The 19,365-nt window shown below is 46.7% G+C and overlaps 1 protein-coding gene across 1 annotated transcript in view; it reads left to right on the top strand.

The window, feature by feature from the left end:
• The window catches only part of Sel1l3 (SEL1L family member 3), a 112,024-nt gene extending 95,372 nt beyond the window's left edge, over positions 1-16,652 (top strand). Inside the window, exons 20-24 of the mRNA XM_087909038.1 lie at positions 1,193-1,302; positions 6,103-6,230; positions 6,814-6,916; positions 6,993-7,065; positions 15,578-16,652. Of these exons, the coding sequence (XP_087765164.1) occupies positions 1,193-1,302; positions 6,103-6,230; positions 6,814-6,916; positions 6,993-7,065; positions 15,578-15,717 (554 nt within the window). The 3' untranslated portion in view covers positions 15,718-16,652. The remainder of the gene's footprint in view (positions 1-1,192; positions 1,303-6,102; positions 6,231-6,813; positions 6,917-6,992; positions 7,066-15,577) is intronic.
• The last annotated feature ends 2,713 nt before the right edge of the window (positions 16,653-19,365 follow it).

Here is a 19,365-nt window from a genome sequence, read left to right on the forward strand (position 1 = left end):
GAGCGCTGCAGCTGTGACACAGAGTCAGAGGCGGCCTCAACTGATGGGTTGTGAGCCTGCTGGTGGAGATTCTCCCAAACGGATCTCTTCAGGGCGCCAACATGGAAACCCAATATGTCAATAGATGGAAGTGCTCAGGGCATAACGTTTTCACCAAGGAAAACGTGAAGATGTTTGTTCCAGTTTCCTTTCTGTTGCTGTGATAGAAACACTCCAGAAAAAAGTGACTTGGGGGGAGAAGGGTTCATTTGGCATACGCTTCCTGGTCACATTCCATCGATGAGGGGAGTTAGGGCAGAAGCTCCAGACAGGAACCTGGAGACAGAAACCAGGGAGAAATGCTGCTTGCTGGTTTGTTCTCCGGCCCTCTCATTTATAGGACCACCTGCCTAGGGATGGAGTCACTCACAGTGGGCTAGGACTCCTACATCAAGTGTCAATCAAGACAGTTCCTCACGGGGCTGGAGAGATGGCTCAGCGGTTAAGAGCACTGGCCACTCTTCCAGAGGACCTGGGTTCAATTCCCACCCACATAGCAGCTCACAACCATCTGTAACTCTGGTTTCAGGATAGTTCCTCACAGTCGTGCCCACAGGCCAATCTGGCCTAGGCAGTTCCCCAGCTGAGAGTTTCCTCTCAGATGACTCATATTATATCAATTTTACAATTAGAGGTTGACAGTTAAAGTTAGGATAGTGTTTTATAAGCATGTGTAAACATATTATAATAGGAAATATCAGTGGTTTAACATGTTGATCTAAAACTGGGTACCCACATGTGGCCCCAAGATAGTATAAAATAAAAGAAAAATCAGAATCATAAATTTTCTCAAAACATGAATTTTTTTTGGTTATCTGTTTTGTTTTGAGACAGAATCTCAGTATATAGTTCTGGCTATCCTGGGACTCACTTGCCTCTGGCCATCCTGGCTGTCCTGGCCTCTGTCTCCAAGTGCTGGGATTAAAAGTGTGCACACCACCACACCAAGCCATCATTATGACTTTTTGCACATTTATTTATTTATTTGGTAGCTTGATTGTGTAGTTCTAGATCATGAAATTTTACATGAGAATGTGCTATCACAATGTCACCCCAAATAAGCATATATGTTCTCCCAGCCTATGGGCAATGGATAAGACACCCCTGGAAATAAAACTACCTGACAAGTAACCGCATGGTCTGTGTTCTGCAGCATATCTGAAAATGGGAGACCTTTACTACTATGGTCACCAAAACCAGTCCCAAGATCTGGAGCTATCGGTGCAGATGTATGCCCAAGCTGCTCTGGACGGAGACTCCCAGGTAAGCACCAGTAACTGCCTCTGAAGGCCCAGGGCCGATCAGCCTGTTCTGTCGCTTCAGCAGCATGACTTGATGTCATTGCTTCTCATTGACACATACCCTTCCCCTCAGTTCTGTGAGGTGCATCATGACAGAACACTGGCTATGTTCCTCACACCGGCCTTACACCAATCCTACAGGGCTGGAAGGTCCATACCATTGTTTACCCAGAGATGTATCAGGGGAATGAATTGCTCAAGGCCAAACAACTGGTTGTAAACAAAGTAACCAAAATTGTGATGGAAATGTCCAGTGTTTCTACCACATTCCATACTAACTCATGGGGTAGACACTCAAGGGGTACCCATAAGAGGAAGTGGTTTGCACATCACATGAGTGAGCGATGGGCCTTGATCCCCCGAGACCTTGGAACCTTATTTTTTGATAATTTCAGACTTAAAAAAAAAAAAAAAGGTTATAGAAAGAACCCAGAGAGTCAGCGGCACCATCCACCCATCTTCCCCATGTTCCCCTCCAGCAGCCACGTGCCCCTGCTGAATGATGGCATTGGCAGTGTGGCAGCTGAGTTGCCTACTCCAGTCTCGATGCCTTTCACCAGCTTTTCCACAGTGTCCCTTTCTGCTCTAGGGTCCCATGCTGGATCCCGCACCGCATGCAGGTGTTTCCTTTCCTTCCAATCTGTGATGGTTCCTCAGTCTTTCCTTGTCTCCGTGACCTTGAACTTCTGAAGAATCCTGGTTAGACAGTTTATAGAACAGCCCTCATTTGGAGTCTGTCTTTTGAGGCTGTCTCTTGTTTCCTTACAAATACCTTGAGGCTATATATATGGGGCACGAATATCTACAGAAGCGCAGTACTTACAGCACCCAGTAGATGATATGCCCACAGGCATCGTACCAGGAATGCATGTAGTCAGAAAGGCTCCACAGTGACAAGCTTCTTTTAGTTACTTGGTGTGATCAAATATCCTGACCGAAAGCAACTTAAGGGAGAAAGGGCTTGTTTTGGCTTTCGAAAGCAACTTAAGGGAGAAAGGGCTTGTTTTGGCTTTCGAAAGCAACTTAAGGGAGAAAGGGCTTGTTTTGGCTTTCAGTTCTGTGGCAACAAGGAGGAAGGCTTGTTGGGGGGAACTGGAGTCTGGTTTGTCTCACACAGAAAGCAAAGAGTGAACAGGAAGTGAGGCTGGGCTGTAGAGAATGAAGACCAACTCCCAGTGGACCACTTACTCCAGTGAGGCACCAACTCTTAAAGATTCGACATCCTTCCCAAACGGTGCTGCCTGCTGGGATCAGGGATTCAAGCACATGACCCTGTGGGGGGACATTTCACACTGAGCCCACAACAGGTGATTTCTGTAAAGTTACTATGTTTGCATTTCTAATTCGTGAATATCTTGAGGGAAGTGTGGCCAAGCTATCCAAGCGTCTTGCTGGTCTTCCAAAGTTTGCCCTGGGATTTTAGGAGATCTTGCCTGCAACAATCACTAGCCTGTGTCTCTACAGTAATTCTTTTCTTCATCCCTTTCCAGCTTCCTAATTAGAATTAGGTGACGATTCTCAGTGGAGAATGGGAAGGGCTGCTTCCTGCTTGTGCCGGTGGCTGGGTGGTGTGTGGTCACAGAGCAAAGTCGGAAGCCCCTTCCTACCTTGGCCTTCTTTGAGTTCAGAGGCATTACATCAGTACAGTTGTGTTTCCGGGTTAAAAATCCCACATCTTTCTCACTCGGTTGCTTGTCCATGACTTGTCTCTAATCCCCGAGGTCTCCGTTTCCACATCTGTCAGCTGAGGCCATTATAGCCTCACCCCTGTGGGATGTGAGTATTGAACGTGATGTTTGTCATAAAGCACTGATTCTATGCCAAGTATGCTTGATGAACACGATCTGTCTTATTATTATATCACCTAGTTCTGCTAAAGAAACAATCTTCCCCAGTTATTAGCTGTCTTTTAAAATTAGGCCTAATAATTTGATTTTCAATTTTGTTATTTTTTTTTTTAGAAAAACAATGTTACAGTAAAATTTAATCTTAAACGGCAAAAAACTAAAATCAATAACTGTGTCTGTAGTTCCCTGGCAAGGTCTTTTGTTTCTTCCTTTTTTTATTTTTTTATATTTATTTATTCATTCTTGTGCGTTGGAAGGAAGGGTGAGCATGCCACAGCATTCATGCAGACACTAAAGGACAACTTTTAGGGAGGTGGTCCTCTCCTTCCCCACTGTGGATCCTGGGGATTGAACCCAGGTCATCAGGGGTGGTGGCAAGCACCTTCACCCCCTGAGCCGTTTCTCTAGCTTGGACATCTTCCTGGTATCTTCACGTCCCTTCCAGCCCCTGCCCATCAGCTGTATCTGTCACATTGCCTCCTATCGAAGACCAGCTTCAACAAAACTGTGTTCCAGGGTAGGAGCATGAGGATTAGAATTATTAGGCAAAAGGAACAAAGATATAAGAGAAATAAGAGATAGAAACACAGAACAGCGTCAGGAGGGACATTCAGTGAATACTGAATCCATCTGCATTCATTTTCCACATGCCTATGTTCACATACTTCCCCCCACAAGGAAAGGAGGGATGCAACAGGCTTCGTTAGCGTGATATAAGGAACAGACTTGAATTTTCTGACCTATGGTCCAGGTGGAGTGGATCCACCTCTAGACCCAAAATACTAATTAACCACACCCTGGGTCAGAATCTCTCGTTTGTAGCCACACCTGTTGTTAACAACTTTGAGAGAGCAAAGCTAGGCTCCAAAACTCACTGACCTCCAGGGAAGGGGCAACAGGTTCACAACTGTAATGTGTCTACAACCTGGGAGTAATCTTATCACTCAACTGATAGACTGTGTACATTTTATTACACAGTCTCTTTCATTCGTACCCATGGGTGAATGGTTCTTCTTTTGTTTGACGACCTATTTATTGATTCTACATGTATTTATCCAGTCCTACTGTGCTACAAAGTTCAGTGGTCACTATTCTTTCTTCCTTGGAATTGACAGTCTCCCAAGGAGGAGCTGGGGAGCGCCCCCTCTTTGGCTGTAGTGACCACTTTGGGATCTCTACCTTCCCCGCCCCCCTCACTTGAATACCTCAGTTATATGCTGAGAAAGGCCGTCACAATCCCAGTGGTTTTATGACTACACAGTAATATACTGCTGGTTTATATTTATGTTTTCCAGTCATGATCTCAGTGAGCAGTAAGTAGCTAAGCCGAGGAGGGTGGCAGAAACCTTGTCGGCATGGACGGTTTAATTCTGTTAACTGGGTGACTGCAGGCTGACACTTGATTCTCATTTCAAATTGCTTTTCCATAATTGCTGGTAAGGTAGGCGATTTCATCCACGCTTGTTGTTGATGAACTAATCGCCCCAACTTCTTTATGTGAATTCTCTGTTCTCGTTCTTTGCCTGGTTATCTATTGGTCCTTTGATACATTTTAAAACTCAAGTCATAATTAGTTCTTTATATATTTCCCTACTTGATAATGAACCCCTGAGCTGCGTTCAAACACACAAACGCTTGTTCTCCCGGCCTAGCTGCCACTTACTTTGATCTTATTTTCCCATTGATCAGAATCCTTGCAATTTTATAGCCACGTTCTCTCTTTTCTTCTAACACTTCAAGTTTTAAGAGCCCCTTCTTTTCAAAGAGAGGGGAACGCTGTGCATTCTGTTGGATGTGTGTGTGTGCGTCTTAAAGACACTTCTTACTCTTTCTGTGGACTGGCAGTGAGTGGAGTCTCTGGACCCTGTCTTCTTGCGTCTGATCCCAGCTCTGCCATTTTCTAGCTGGGTGACCTCGAGCACATCCCTTAACTTCTCTACGCCTCAGATTCTCAATCTGTACGATAAAAGGGTGATAGTACCAGTAATGACTCATTGTCATGAGACTGAGTGAGTGTTTGTAAAGCAGAATGCTGCTCCCCCACACATACAGCCAGCACTCGCAAGTTCGCTGCTGTTGTGCCGACAGTGACTGCTGCGTGGGCTGGCGGGGAGTCCTGGTATATACAACATGGTGGATGTTGATGGCCTGCAAATTACTATCAGTGGTCATTGAAATACAAGGCCAAAGGGAAACCGTGAAAACACGACCAATCATCTTTTGAAGGGCAGTAACACTTTTCTCTGTGGATCTCTAGTAGTCCATTGGAGGACATGCTGGTCTGGCCACATAGCCTCACGCTGGAGGGCTTGTTTCTTTCTGGTAGTTTAAGAGTACCCGCATTTTAGACACATCTCAACCATCCGACTCTCGAATGACATTCTTTATTGGCGCTACAGAGTCCAAAGGAAAAGCTCCCACTCTGAGGGGCTGAAGCAAAGTGCAGAAGAAAGAGGTAGAAAAATAACCCAGAGCTGAGATTTACACCAACAAGAATCATGTGACGTTTTCCACACTCACTTAGAATATCTCAGATATGTGTTCATATGCTCTTGTTTATTTGACTAGGTGTCCAGTAGACGGGTGGCGATCCAGGGCCTGGTGACCTAACTAACATTCTGCCTTTGTTGATGCCAGTACTTGTTTCCCAGGTCCTGGGTAGGAACCAGAGTCGGGAAGGCTTGCCCGGCATTTGAGCAGATAGACCGTAACATTCTTTGAAAACCTCCCACTCTCCTGCAAATACACTTCTCAGATGCATATATTTAGGGAAACGACTCATCAATGAACACGACCAAACCATCTGGCTCTTGGGACTGTGAGGGGGAAGGGAAAAAAGCAGAGGTTGTAAAAGTTTGCAGTTGTGTCTGGGTTTTATCCAGGAGTCGCTGACTCAGGCTTTGCTCGCTTTTTAGGGATTTTTCAACCTAGCTCTACTGATAGAGGAAGGTGCTGTCGTCCCACACCACATTCTGGAGTTCCTGGAAATTGACCCCTCTCTCCATCCCAGTAACTCCTCCATCCTCCGGGAGCTGTATGAAAGGTGAGCTCCGAGCTGCTCCGATTCCTCGGAGAAGGGGGGACCCGCGTGGGTTACACTCTTGCCTTGATTCAAGCTAGCATCACCCTGATTTTGTGAGGTCAGCTGTTAGAAAATGTCACCAGAATTGCTCCTGTCAGCCTTCAGCTCAGCTGAAGTTGTTCAGTTGTTCCTTTTCTCTTGAGCTTCCGGTCTGTCCTGGAATGTTCTAGATCTGAAGTTTACGTGCTGACCAAGATTTTTCCATCAGATTGGGGACGAGAGAATCACACGACTGATTAGCTAGCTTCTCTAGAAGATAAGGAGGCCATCCTACACCTGGACTTTGGATAGACACTCGGAAATACTGTTCGGGTAGATCCTGTGCTCAGGCCCTTCCTTAGGCCTTCCTTTCCAGAGGTTTCTGCTAGAATCTCCAAATACCAGGTCAGGCCCAAAGCACTTCGAATTAATTAGCTTCATTCTCCGCCGCCATCTTAAGGGAGATCCTGTATGCAAAAGCAAATTCATGTGGGTATGAGGGACCAACCATGGCTGGTGCCACCAAAGCCAGCGATGTCACAGGTACCCTGGTCTTGGTTCACAGGTGCTGGAGCCTCAGTAATGAGGAGTCCCTTAGCCCCTGCTCTCTGGCCTGGCTTTACCTTCACTTGCGGCTTCTCTGGGGTGCCATCCTGCACTCTGCCCTGGTGAGTATCCTCCCTGAGCCCTGCCCTAGGCACTACCCTTCCTCAGTCATCTGACGTGTGCTCCAAATGCCTGCAGATCTACTTCCTGGGGACCTTCCTGCTGTCCATAGGGATCGCCTGGATGGTGCTTCATTTCCAGTGTGTCTCAGGTAAAAACTTTCCGGAAAGTCAGGGCAGGAGGGAAGGGGCGGTCTTTTTCCCTCCCAACAAGTGTCCCACACATTTCTCATAATCCTGGACATTCTTCATTTCTTTAGTGTGGTCCTGCATAGGATATAGGCGTCCTTACCGTGTATGGGGTCTCACAGTCACCAACTTCAGGAAGCCCCAGTCTGTTACAGTTTTCAAAGGAAAGGGCTTGGGATTTTGGCTGTTTATCATTTGAGCTCAGAAAACAAAAACAAAATTGAACTAAAATGTTTTCTTTTTCCCTATATATTCTCCAAACCCTCATTTCAAACCAAGCTGCTGTATGAAGTGTTCCCACTCATGTATCAGGATTTCTTGGACCACCAGCCCCCAAATCCTGACACGGAGACGTGTTATTAATTATGAATGCCCAGCCTTAGCTTAAACTTGTCCCACTATCTCTCATAACTTACTTTAACTTGTTTCTCGTAGTTTATGTTTTGCCTCAGGACTTTTTATCTTTCTTTGATTCTGTGTGTTCAACTTTCCTGCTTCCTCCATGTCTGGCTGGCCGGCCCCTCTTGGCCATTCAGCTTTTTGTTGCTGTTGTTTTTCAGGCCATGTAGCTTTTTAATCAGACCAATCAGGTGCTTAAGCAGACACGGTGAAACAGCAACACATCTTTATGGAGTTAAATAAATGCAGCACAAACAAAAGCAACCCATCTTTACATAGTTAAACAATTGTTCTGCAACACAAACAAATGTAACACATCTTTACTTAGTTACGCAAATATTCTGTTCCACAGCACACTCATCCCAGTCCCATTGCGTAAGTGTACCTAGCTAGCCAGGTAGACACGGAGAGTCCACTTTGGTTCTTTCCAGACATGGTCATTTTTTCACGCTAGCATAAGGAAGAGGCTAAAGTAATGAGATTCTCATTACTTATGTATGGACTTAGACTGACTGCAGATTCAGAATCTGTGTGACTTGGTGTGAATTACTCAACCTTTCTGATCTCCCAGTTTCTCATCAATGGAAAGAGAGTCTCTCATAGCTTTCAAGGGCTGTAAAATGTGGGGGACAGTTTAAAATGCATATAGGATACTTTCCCTAATGGCAACTGTAGTTAACTGAGAGCCATCAAACCTGAGTGGTGGATAAAACCCTCTCAGTGAACATTAGCTGTTTTATTTGTCTTCCCAGGGTAAAGGATGGCCCAAGTCCTACCATTCATGTTAATATCTCATATTTAACAGAAGCTCAAACCTGCATGTGTCTCTTGGTGGAAAGTGACAGATTTCCATCATGTTGAATGGCAACCAGAGGAGGGAATAACTCATAAAGACTCATAGAGACATTTACAATGGGTAAATTAGGCACAGGCTGGCATCTGAGTGTTTGCATGCCTATTATTTGTGCAGCACATGATGAAAAGTGAAAGGAGTGGCTGAGCCTCCCTCTCGCAGGCAAATGCAGGGACGTCTTCCTCTAATTTACCGAAGGAGGTGCGAGCTGCCCTCCACAGCCCTGCCAGGCTGGCGGCCCCGGTCCTCTGCCCCTGCATAAATCTCCCTGGGGCACCGTCTGTCTCATCCCTGAATATGTTGCCAGGTAGAGCACACTTATTTTGCATCTTGTCAATGTTTTCCATTTCAAATTATCTTTGTCATTTTTACTCTGTGGAAACACTGTTACGGCTGCTCAGAATGCGGTTCTGTGGAAACACTGTTACGGCTGCTATGAATGCAGTTCTGTTAGGGTTGCTGGAAACGGACTTGATGGCTTGATGCCTGCTGGTAGCCATGAAAGTTCATGGGTGGGTGGGAACTCCTTTATTAGACACTGGCTGCTTCTTGTCTTCCCGTCTTCATTATCAGTCCTTCTGCATTCTTGTCCCCCTGTCCCTATTGCCCTTTCCTAGGTCTCATAGATTTCCCCCTTCCTGTCTCTTCTTGGGTCATTCTGTCACCTGTTTCCCCTCACTTTTCAAAAATGGTTTCATTCGCTTTTTCTAGTGTGTCTCCCCTTTTTTCTTGGCAACCCAGAAGACTGTGTTGGGATAAGAGCTTTAAAAAAGAACGTAATTCTACATGTGGCATGTTACAGATGAGGAAACGGAGGCCAGAGAGGTGAAGTAGCCTGTTCAGCTAAGGAAACGAGACCAAAAGGGATGTAGAATGCAGAATTCCAGACGAGCTTTCAAAACCTCAGTACTTTAAAAATGTTACAGACTATCTTAAACTAATTGCCCCTTTACAGTAGGAATATTTCCTAATAGGTTTGAGTATCTTAAAATAAAATTCGTAATTAACCTGCCCACGTGCATATTTGCTTTAAAAGCACTATAAAGGATAATTAAAAGAAAACAACTTGTTACAAAATAATGTTTCCATATGTGAATTCGAGCCCACTGCTTCTTAGTGTTACTGGCCTTACGAATCATGCAGGGTTCATAGGCCTTGAAGATTCTGAGGTAGTGAGTCTAGATTAGACATTTGCAGCAAGCCTCTGGGTCACGCCCTCGCTGCCATTCTGTAAAACATGCCTGGACTGGGAATGGTGGCATTGGAAAGGAAGGGCTATCGTGCTGCCAGAATGTGCCTGCCTGCTGCAGTGCCACCGGCCATGTGAGAACTCATGCTGAGAGCTGACGCACCTCTCCCATTCCTTGGCTGGTATCCATGGTCCTTGTACGAGGTGAAAACATGCCAGTCATTTTGAAATAAGATTGTCCAACCCAGGTGACTGAAAAGGTGATAGGCAGGTGACGGGCACGGGTGAGTGTGTTTTCTAGAAACCAGTGCTTCTGCCACTGGCCGTGATGAGCTGCTGGCACCCACATGTCCCTTATACCACAGGAAATGGAGGTGTGGATGACTGACCCTTGTGGCTGATGAGTGTGTGAAATAAGCATGGTAATTCTCCATGGGTGCTGGTCAATAGTCAAGAGAATAGAGAAGGCTTGGGTTTGAAAACTGTTGGCCTCCAAAACAGCCTGGGGTGAGGATTGCCACTAGAAGTTGGGGTTCTTATTCATTTCAGAGTTTTTAATCTTTAAAAAATCAATTGTTTTTAAATTTTAATCATCTATCAGCAAGCTGTTCATAGCTGTTATGCATTCAGCTCCAGCTACCCATTTTTCTCCCGTGTTCATATGATGTTCTGTGATATATAGTCAATTTGCCACGTGGTCCATGTTCTGTGGTGCAGAACAGGAGTTAGTTCCACCGGCAGTGGGGAGAAGAGCTGCTAAGATTCTGGCCCTACTGTTACTTGTGGGACAGTGTTGAGCAAGGAAGGGAGAAGCTTGCCTTTGCCTCCATTTGCTCTTCTGTAAAATAGAAGAGATAATACTTTGCCTGCTTCTTTCTGTAGCTGAGAGAACCAAATGAGATGACATGGTGTATTTAAGCTGTTGTCAGAGTCATGTCCTGTTGGGACATTTTGCCTGCAATTAAAGAATTCTGCCACAAGGAGGCGATCACACTTAACTAGCCTGATTTGCCTCTGTAATAGTTAACCAAAGCTTAGCATGTCTTTACTATGCTGTGGGGCTTTCACTTCAAAAGCATTTAAACAAAGGTGTTTGCAAATCTGTCACAAGTAACAAAACAGGAGACAAATACTGCCATCAAGAAAACCTGTTTAAGGTTTCTGGCTTGCCTTCCTCCAGGCAACTACATCTTTCAAGAGATCAGTGCTTTTCAGGGTAATAAGGTCCCTGGAGTAACTTGGCTGCCACAGGTCTGAGAGCAGAACTCCTACTAAATGCTCCTGGTTCTCGGTTAGGCAGCTTCTGGGTCACCCTGCCTGGGAATCTTCACCTAACCCCAGAACCATTAGCATTTTCCCTGGAGACTTCCAGTTTCAGGTTGCTCCCTGGAAAAGAGGAGGCGTTTTGCTAGAACAATCCACAGACAGATCAGCCTCGCTCTCAGACCCCAAAAAGAGTTTTATTTCATGGCTTGAGTGTGTCTCAGAAGCACCTCCTCCCACTCCCTGCCAAAGGCACCAAGCATAATTAGCGTAATGGAGCAGCTGTTTTGAAGCCCAAAATATCCCAGAGTAAAGTGAGTCCAGAGCCACATTTACCTGAACCTGCTGCAGACATCCTTCACACTGAGGAGCCTGGAGCCTGGCTGGCCGCCTGAAGGGAGTTAGAAAAAGGATGGAAAGAAAAAAAAAAAACAGAAGTACCATGTCAAAGAAAGAATCCCCCTTTGAAAACTGAAATTTGAATTTTGAAAACACAAAATCCTTAAGACTCTAAATCCTAAATTCTTAAACCCTGAAACCACAGCATGAAGCCACAGAGGGTCCATCCCTAACCACCTGACAGGTTGCAGGACAATGCAGGGGCACTAAACATATGTAAAATTACCTTTCAGTCTATACATATAAGGTGTCTATATGAAACAGTGAGTTTCTTTTTTCTATTTGTGTCCACAAGATACATCATTATACATAGTCTAACCTAAGCCCCAGCTCTGAACTCCGAAACCCACCTGGTCTGGTTCATTTCAGAGCAAAAAAAAAAAAAAATCTCCGTCTGCAGCGTGCCTCTAAACTTGACGTCTAAAGAACACACAACATAAAAGAGATCTGTAGAGCTTCCCGCTCCCAGGGATAGCAGGGTGGCCTGAGTCCCTGCCAGTCTGTCCCTACACTGCCCATGCATGCTGACTCATCCTTTTAGACGGTGGTTATTCTAGGTTTTTTCTTTCTTTCTTTCTATTTTCTAACAGAATGTAAGATGATCCAAGTGAGATTAATTAAACTTTTGTCTGCTCTGCCTCTGTCCCTACCCTCTGTCCCTACCCAGAAAGCTAATGAGGTTTCTGCTAAAAGCACAGTGAAATGCCACGCAGAGCGCTGGTGAAGACAGCGGATAGTCTTGGAGGCAGGGAAGTCACAGCAAGGTGTCTTCCCCATCTCCCCTAGTCTCCTTTCTTGGCGCCCACCAGTGCCAGTGTTGATGACAGGAATCTTGTTCCTGTCCTGGGCCCTGCAGGCTCCTGAGGACTGAGTCATACATAATGTGAGGTTTTCGGCGCTCCTCCTTCCGCTCATTCTCTCCAGTCACCTCCCATTTCAGTGCACGCTCCCATCTCTTTGCTGAAGCCCACGTTTGATTAACTGGCAGCCAAATGCATGCAATGACCATAACAAGGATCAGCACTCTTTACTGTTCTGTTTTCTAGGCCGCGTCTCCCATAGCCCCTGCGAGCCTCAAGTTAGTAGAGGATGACCTTGAACTTCTGCCCCTTCTCCCTCTCCACCCAAATGCTAGGATTATAGGCCAACACCTCTACATTGACTTTATGTGTCTAAGGCTGGAACCAAGGGCTTCACGCATGCCAGGCTAGCGCTCTACCAGTTGGGCTACACCCCAGCACCACACTTTTCTGTAAGGAGTTAGAGAATAATGGCTTTGGCTTTTCCTCTCTGTCCCTGGAGATCAGAAGCAGACATCATTGGGCTTCTAATAAAACTGTGTGGACACATTTGAATGTCAAATATTTTCACATATCACAAAGTCTTAGGCTTGTTTTGATTTTTGTCCTCCCATTTAAATGTGTAAAAGCCATTCTTAGATCATAGACCCCTACAAAACCAGGCAGTGACGCCATTGGCCGTGGGTCCAGTGTGTGCCAGCTCCTGGTTTTTCCCACTAATGTACAGAAATGATTCCCCAGCCAGCGAGCAATCCACAAATCACTTCCCCTTGGCTCTGGAACATACTCTGTTATTTTTTAAGCGGCACGATGATATTCCTGGTTACCTTGGTTCTAGCCCAATAATAAAATCAGCACACTTCCCTGGTGAGCAGAGACAGAGGGCCCGTTCTAAAATTAAGATGTGCGGCGGCGGGGGGGGGGGGGCTAACACAGTGACTGCAGCCCCCACAGAAGGGAGGGAACCCTCACAAAGATAATAACAGATTCGCTGTGGAAACAGCCAGTGTCCATTATTGTCCCCATCCAGAAGGGATCAGGTGGTGGCGGCGCTAATTAGCATTCCTTCTACATTTACACATTGGCACTTTTTGTTTTAACCAGAAAACCAATTGCTGATTTATCTCGTTACCATGGTGACTTAGATGGTCCCTAAGCTTAAAAGTCCCTGCCTTAGTGTTGTATTAACTTCCACTGGGGTCACAAGAAAGGCAGAGCCTATGGCAGATGGAGGTCCAGACACCAGCTGTTGTAACCCCTTCAGTTCCCAGGGGAGAAAACAGAGGAACCAGGGATTCCAACATGTTAGAACTGAAACATCCACATGCCCGCATCTAGCTCAAGGAGTAGCCAACTTCTTTAGGCAGCTAAAGAAGACGCCCAAGATTGGCTTTCTACCGTAGCACGGTGGTCTCTGAACCTCATCTCTTGATCACCCGTCTCCAAGTCTTTCATAGCCCTAGTAATGTTCCACCATCCCACGACACTGTGGCCTCTCCCATAGTCTTTGTTTCCACATTTCCTGTGAGTGTTGGAAGAAAAATCCTGTCTGTGGACAGAAACACCAACTGCTAGGATGCTCATGCCCCAACTTTCAGCAGCGGCCCTTGGGGTGACCGCGTTGAGACATGGAGCTGTTGAAGAGCTGGGTTGTCAGCGCAGGGTGGCATCTTTGTGTGGTACATATGGTTCAGAGCGACCTTTAAAAATGCCTCCGTCGGGCCGTCAAGATGACTCAGCAGCTAAAGGTGCTTACTGCCCGTGCTGAAAGCTTGCATTCAGCCCCTGGACCCACATGGTGGAAGAAGAGAACGGGCTCCCGCAACCTGTCCTCTGATTCCACATGTGTGCCTGGCATGTGCACATGCTTACATATATACACTACACACAAGTACAAAAATAATAAATAAAATAAAAATGACCCCACTTTCTGCAGAGACTGAAGTATTACCGAGTTTAGTTGACATCTCTGCTTACAAGTAGACCAGTTCGTTTGCACAGACTTTGGTCACTGAGCAGCTAATTGTTCATCGCCCAGCTCCGGGTGCCACTATCCCCATTTTACAGCTAAAGAAACTAAGACTCAGAGGGCTTCAGAGCTGGCTCGAGACTGCCCAGCTGGTAAACATCCCTGCTATTCAACTCGCAGCCTTTCTGGCTTTGAAGTTCGTGTTGGTTTTGTGCTGGAGCCTCCAAGGAGAGCAAGCAACCAGAAAACAAATGCTTCGACTCTTTCATCAGTCTCCTAAGCCATGTACCTGGAACAAACAAATCTCAGCACACTCCCCACGTACTTAGGCATGCCAAACACCGTTCTAAGCTTTTCAAGAGCATTTTCTCAGTTAACCCTTGGAATGATTCCGTGAGGCAGCCACGTTCCTTTTCTCCATTTCCTGAAGTGGGGAACATGTGGACAAGTTGCCCGAAGTCACTCACACAGCTGTTAAGGGTCAGAGCAGGTGGCCTCGAGAGCCCACAGTCTTTCCTGAGGCATGTCTAGGTTTTAATACATAAAGCAGGCTTTGCCAGCTCCAGCGTAGATGACATGTAGAGCTAATCACTCATGGCTGCGAGGCTGCCGTGTATCCTACAGGAGGCTTAACGTGATCCTTGGTTTCTACTCATAAGATGCCATCGTTCCATACCCTGGGCAGGTATGGCAAGTGGAAATGTCTCCAGACAGTGCCACAGCCCTTGGGGGAGGCAAAATCACTTGTATCAGAAAGCTACTGACATGGGGTCTGAAGAGATGGCTCGGCTTTTACGAACACTGGTTGCTCTTGCAGAGGACCTGGATTCAATTCCCAGCCCCCACTGCCAGCTCACAACCATCTGTTACAGTTTCAGAGAATCCAGTGCCCTCTTCTGGCCACTGTAGGCACCAGGCACTCAAGTCGGACAAGACATAAATGCAGGCAAAGCACTCATACACATAAAATACAAGTTAAAGAAAAAAGAAAACTACTCACATAAACTTGATATAGGTTCCTCTAAAATCGGGGTAATTATGTTCTCTACTAGAGATATATTGAAAAATACTGAAACCTAATAATTTCAATGAAAAGTGCAGCAATTGTATTTTCCAACCATTGCATGCAATTATTTAAATAAAATAACTTGGGCTGAATAGGACACACCATCCATCCAAATGGTATAAGAATGCAAATAAAATCAGCCCTCCTCTGACTGTTTGATATTATTTATGGTTGTATTATGTTGACATCATGGGGGAGATGGGGGAGGGGAGGTGGGGAGCAGAAATAGGGCCACAGCTCAGGAAACTGACTACAGCAGCATTTTGCCTGGAAATTTTTTCAGACACTCTGTGACTTAGAACCCCGGGCCGTAAGAGCCTCCAGAGATCTTTACCTATCAATTCCAACCTGGTGTTTTATAGAAGGGGACACCAAAGTTCAAAGAACCTAGATAACGGATCCAAGGTTGCTTGTCTACCGAGAGTTGGGGCCACCAGCCAAGGAGTATCCCTCTTGCTTGCTGGGTCCTGGCTGGGGCTGGGTGTCCTGCATGTGCCTCTGTCAATCTTCAACTCGCTTTGCATTGTGTCTCTGCAGCCAGTGGCTCCTCTCCAGCACCAGCCTGGGTCGTGGCAGACCCCACCTCATCTACCCCAAGTCCAGCTGTGCCTCCAGCTGCAGATGCCTCCGACCACGACCCACCCGCGATGGCTAACCACCCCGAGCCTTGTGGGTGACCTGTGCACTCCATGTCTCTCCAGCTGAGAGATGGTCCTTTCAGTATCTGGCTGGGGACGGCCAAGGCCAGGGCATTGTACTGATAAATACCTTAAAGGTCTTGTGAACTGGATGCCGGTTTTGCACTTGGTGTCTTTTTGTTTATTTCTAAACAAGGACATACCCAGAGCAGGATATGGGTATCAAACAAACTCAAGGATCGCCTTGAAAACAGGGGTATGCGGGGAGGTGAGCCGAGGCATTGGACTTTCATTCCTGGTCATCGTTCTGGGAACCACAGCCTGCCTTGTAGAACATCCATATTCCCATCCATGGAGATGCGTTTTAAAAAGTCTTAGTCTTTGTTCATCCCCTCTGACCAGAGGACAGGAACTTCTCTCCGAGGCTGATGATGCTTCAGTGTCTGTGTTCCTGCTCCCCAAAGCCCGGCTGACAGATTGCTCTCTGAGTCCCAAACCCAGCAGTTAGAAGGCACCTTGAAGCAAACAAAACAGCACAGACAGGGAAGGCAATAGCATTGTACATTGGTTTACATTACATGTTTTTTCCCTGTGGATTTTTCTAGAGTCGTAGTGCTTCCAAATCATTTGATGACATTATTGGATATCGTTTATGTTTCCATCACAACCCACGCAATAACATCTAGGGACTCTTTAGTATTTAAGTGTGGTCTTCTTCATGAATCACCATTAGACGAGACTGGCAGCAATGGGATCTGCAGAAAAACAACTGTTAGCTCATAGCTTCATCTCCACCCCTTCTGCCTGCCGGTGTCTGTATAGGGATGTGCGCGTGTGAGTGTGTGAGTGAGTGTGTCTGTGTACTGTATGCTGCTACAGTAGAAAATAAATCAGTAAGGCATTACTGTGGGTTCAGACTACTCTTTGCACTACTTTATTTACAGTAGTAAATAAAATTATTTTTCTACAGTTGACTACCAGGAAGTTGGCTTCTTTTCTTTCTTGTTGTCACTGTGGTCATTCTACCAAGTACTGACGCCCACGGGTTCTCCTTAGCAGCCTCCTCGTCCTCAATGCACAAAACAACCCCCTACACAAAAGGGGTTGTCCTTGAAGCCACGGACAGCTGTAGATATGAAGGTGGCAGGCAGCTCCCTTAGCGAATCCTCAGCCTACATCTGCCAGGATGATGTTTGCCGAGCCTCACACTCCGTGCTGGGGCGCCTGCTCTGATGAGTCCTTCCTTGGATTCTAGGCTAAGCCTCCAGCTCGCCCTCTTTCTCCTGTGTGTATTGCTCTCATTTGAGCAGAAATTACCTGAGCCATTGGTGAAAGAGTCAGACTTCGGAGTCTAATAGTTCTGGTCCTGTAACTTATTCAGTAATTTTTAGGATTAACCCTCCTTGGGCTTCACATTCTTGTGGTAGATAATGAGGATGGGAAAAAATCCACCTCTTGGGCATCTCACAAGTCTTAAGTGAGATTGTGTGCGTCGAGCCCACAGGAAAGTGCACGGTTGGTTACCAGTGCTGTAAGGAAGTGCGAGGAGCCACGCAGGCGCTCAGCTCTGCTCAGGGCCTCTGTTGAGAGCAAACACACCCATTCCCTATCTGCTGAGTCCTTAGGCTGCGGACAATCACAGTTACACCGCTCAGTGGGTCACACTCTCGCCATGTGGCTATGGGAGCATCTTTCAGTCCTGTCTTCATTAGTTACTTTTCTGTGGTTGTCATCGAACACCATGACCACAAGCAGCTTATAGAAGGAAGGGTTTATTTTGGTTTATGGTTCCAGAGGGATAGGGTTCATCATGGAAGAAAGGTAAGGCCATAAGTGGTAGGTGTGGATCACATCTCCACTAGAAACATAGCAAGTCGGAAGTGGGTTGAATCTGTGAATTCTCAAGGCTCACCCCCCCCCAGTGATGTAACCTCCTCCAGCAATGCCACACCACCTCACCAAACAGCGCCACCAACAGGAGACCCAGTGTTCCAATACCTGAGTCTATGAATCATACTGTTGCTGTGGCTATTTTTGGGCTGGATGCTTCTTTGTTGTGTGGGGTTCCAGAGTAAGAACCCACAACAGCAGGGTGGGCATGGTCCAAGTAGCATGAGCAGGAAGCTGAAAGGTCACCTCTCATCCATATACGGGAAGCACAGAGAACAAACTGGAAGTGGGTCAAGGCTATAAACTCTCCAAATCTACCCCAAGTACCATACTAACTCCAGTAAGCCACCAGCTTCTAAAGGTACCTTCCCAAACAGCATCACCAACTGGGGACCAAGTCCTTAAATGCATGAGCCTGTGGAGTCCCTTTCTCATTCAGACTACCATGTGTGTCTTCTCTGAGATGCCCTGGCCTCTGCACAGTTTGGATGTGTCCAGGCATCCGTGTATGCCCCGGGAGAGATGGGGGGGCAAGATGCAGATGCTGGCTTCCTGCCCTGTAGCAGCAGCTGTGTCCACAGGAATCTGTAAACACCAGTGAAGCTGGAAGCAGGACCAATTGGTGAGCGGCATCAAAGGCCAGAGCAAGATGCTGCATTGCCTGATAGTAGATGCTGCCGTCTCCCACAGGCCCCAGCGTGATAGCAACTTCCCGAGGAAGGGGAGGGAGGTAAGGTAGCACATTCTGTGGCATTTGACTAAGCATTTCCCAAAGGAGCCTACTGGTTTATTCCATTGAACTAAACAGCGTTTCCAACCTCTGCAGCCACCTGCCGTGATTGATGTCCAGGGAGTGCACTCTCGGAAGGAAAACTTGATGGTAGATAAAATATATTCCAATCTGCATCTGAGCGTCACATGAATACATTTCTACTTCACTACCATGACAATACAACAGATGTTTCGAGGTATTCAGCAATGAGTGTGGCTATTAAATGCAAAATTGTTATGAGGCTGGAGCTGAGCCTTGGCAGGTGGCAGGGTTTTGACAAGGGGGATGGAAGGAGACAGCGTCTGGGGGGGGGCATTACCTGGCCACAGGCCTGGGGGTGGAACAATGCCTAAAATACTGCAGGAATGGTGGGAGATGCAGGGGTAGGGGGGGCGCACATTCAAGCTCCTATTGATGAGGAGGCCAGCAGTATTCCAGTTGGTCACAATGGGCCAGAAACTCAGTCGTGCATGAGAGCAGCAGGCAGGCTCTCCACAGGCCTGAACTTGCCTTCTGGAAACTGCCGGTGGAAGCTAGGGGCTTGTGGCCACCCAAGGTTAGCTTTTCCCTTCATGACTCAGGAAGCTGAAAGTGGCCCTACTGACATCTCTCAGAGTAACAGCTTCCGAGACTCACTTAGAGAAAGTTAGATTGTTCTTCAGGGTGGATCTGGGGCATAGAAGCCTCAAGGGTCATTCCCCTTGCAGGAAGCAACATACAGAGACCAGCTGAGTCTGCCAGGACAGCTCTGGTTTGGGCCTTCTCTTCCCTCCACAAAGATGTGTCCGATTGATTTTACAGAACTGTCAGGCTCATGTTGCACCCTCTGGTGACCGAGTCACTCAACCAGGCAGAACGCCTTGCTGGGAGAGCATTGATGGAAACAGTGCCAGTCAGTGCAGTGCAGGCTGAGGTCTGGGCACAGCTGCCCATCCTTCACGGCTCCAGTAGATTCTGCCAAATAGCCCCTTTCTGAAATTAAACAGAATCTCTCTCTCTCTCTCTCTCTCTCTCTCTCTCTCTCT

The sequence above is a fragment of the Myodes glareolus genome, chromosome 8 (genome assembly GCF_982192425.1).
Source record: "Myodes glareolus chromosome 8, mMyoGla1.1, whole genome shotgun sequence".
In the NCBI taxonomy this organism is placed as follows: domain Eukaryota; kingdom Metazoa; phylum Chordata; class Mammalia; order Rodentia; family Cricetidae; genus Myodes; species Myodes glareolus.